This window comes from Antrostomus carolinensis, unplaced genomic scaffold, assembly GCF_000700745.2.
Source record: "Antrostomus carolinensis isolate BGI_N321 unplaced genomic scaffold, ASM70074v2 scaffold43408, whole genome shotgun sequence".
Taxonomy (NCBI): domain Eukaryota; kingdom Metazoa; phylum Chordata; class Aves; order Caprimulgiformes; family Caprimulgidae; genus Antrostomus; species Antrostomus carolinensis.
The window spans coordinates 7,201-8,218 of NW_010331718.1; the positions used below are offsets into that span (position 1 = coordinate 7,201).

General features: G+C 54.6%; 1 protein-coding gene across 2 annotated transcripts in view; it reads right to left on the minus strand.

Annotated features, from left to right (window-relative positions):
* The window catches only part of PPARD (peroxisome proliferator activated receptor delta), a 4,832-nt gene extending 4,245 nt beyond the window's left edge, over positions 1 to 587 (minus strand). For both annotated transcript variants that reach the window (XM_010173289.1, XM_010173288.1), the window contains exon 1: positions 458 to 587. In XM_010173289.1, coding sequence (XP_010171591.1) covers positions 458 to 587 — 130 coding nt within the window. The remainder of the gene's footprint in view (positions 1 to 457) is intronic.
* Between the last annotated feature and the right edge of the window lie 431 nt (positions 588 to 1,018).

Consider the following 1,018-nt stretch of genomic DNA (forward strand, 5'->3'; position numbering starts at 1 on the left):
TCCCTCTGGCATGCCTGTCTAGGCAGTGAAACCCAACCAGCAGTATTTTATAATCCCCAGTTGGCAGGCAGCTGGCACAGGGCTGCCCAGCTGGAACGCCCGGGGCTCTGGAGGAACTTTTTCAGCAGCAACAATCCTTCTCCTCCAGCTCCTACAATCCATTTGCACTGAGGATTTCAAGAAGCAGCCAGGGAAGCGTCCTCAGGCACCCTGAGAGTGCTGCCCATCTGGGGTACGACGTTATCTGCCTGTCCTTTCAATTCCCATCTCCCAGCCCGCTGTGCAGTGACCACAAAGGAAGAAATAAGCCTCTCCATAACTTGGCTCTTGATGGATTATTTCACAAAGAGAAGAGATTAAAACTAGTCCATCTCCACTCAGGGGCACATCCTCTGCCCTCAGGGCTCAGAGGACGTGGATGCTCCAGGGACAGACAAGCTCCCACAGCTCCACTCACCTGTGTAGCTGCTCGAAGGTAGTGAGCTGTCTGGTCCTCCACTTGGGTCTGAGGCTCTGCTTGCCACTCTCACTGCCTCTTCCTCTTCCTCTTCCTTGACCTCAGGTACTTCCTCCTGTAGTTGTTCCATAATTGATCACCCCTCAGTGCCAAGACTGCAGTCCCTGTCATAGCTCTGGCATCATCCGCGTCTATCCGAGATGGACCCTACCAGGCTGTTCCTGCTAGCCTGTGGGACAGAGGGAGAGACACGAGCATGAGCCACGCCAGTCCCGCTCCACGTCCTCTCCCTACCCATGGAGACAAGCAGAACCCGGGGCCTTTCAAAGGTCAGTTTGCACTCTGGTATAAACACTCTGTAGGACTCAAAGAAGCAAAACCTCACCAGGATCATATTTAAAGCCCAGCAGACAGAGTCCAGATCCCAAACCAGTTGAGATGCCACCCAGGTGTGGTGGTTTCACTGGGCTGGCAGCCAAACAGAGCCACTCACTCACTCTCCCCATCCCAGGAGACAGGGGAGAGGATTAGGGGGCGAGGGTAAGGAGACTCGTAGGGTGA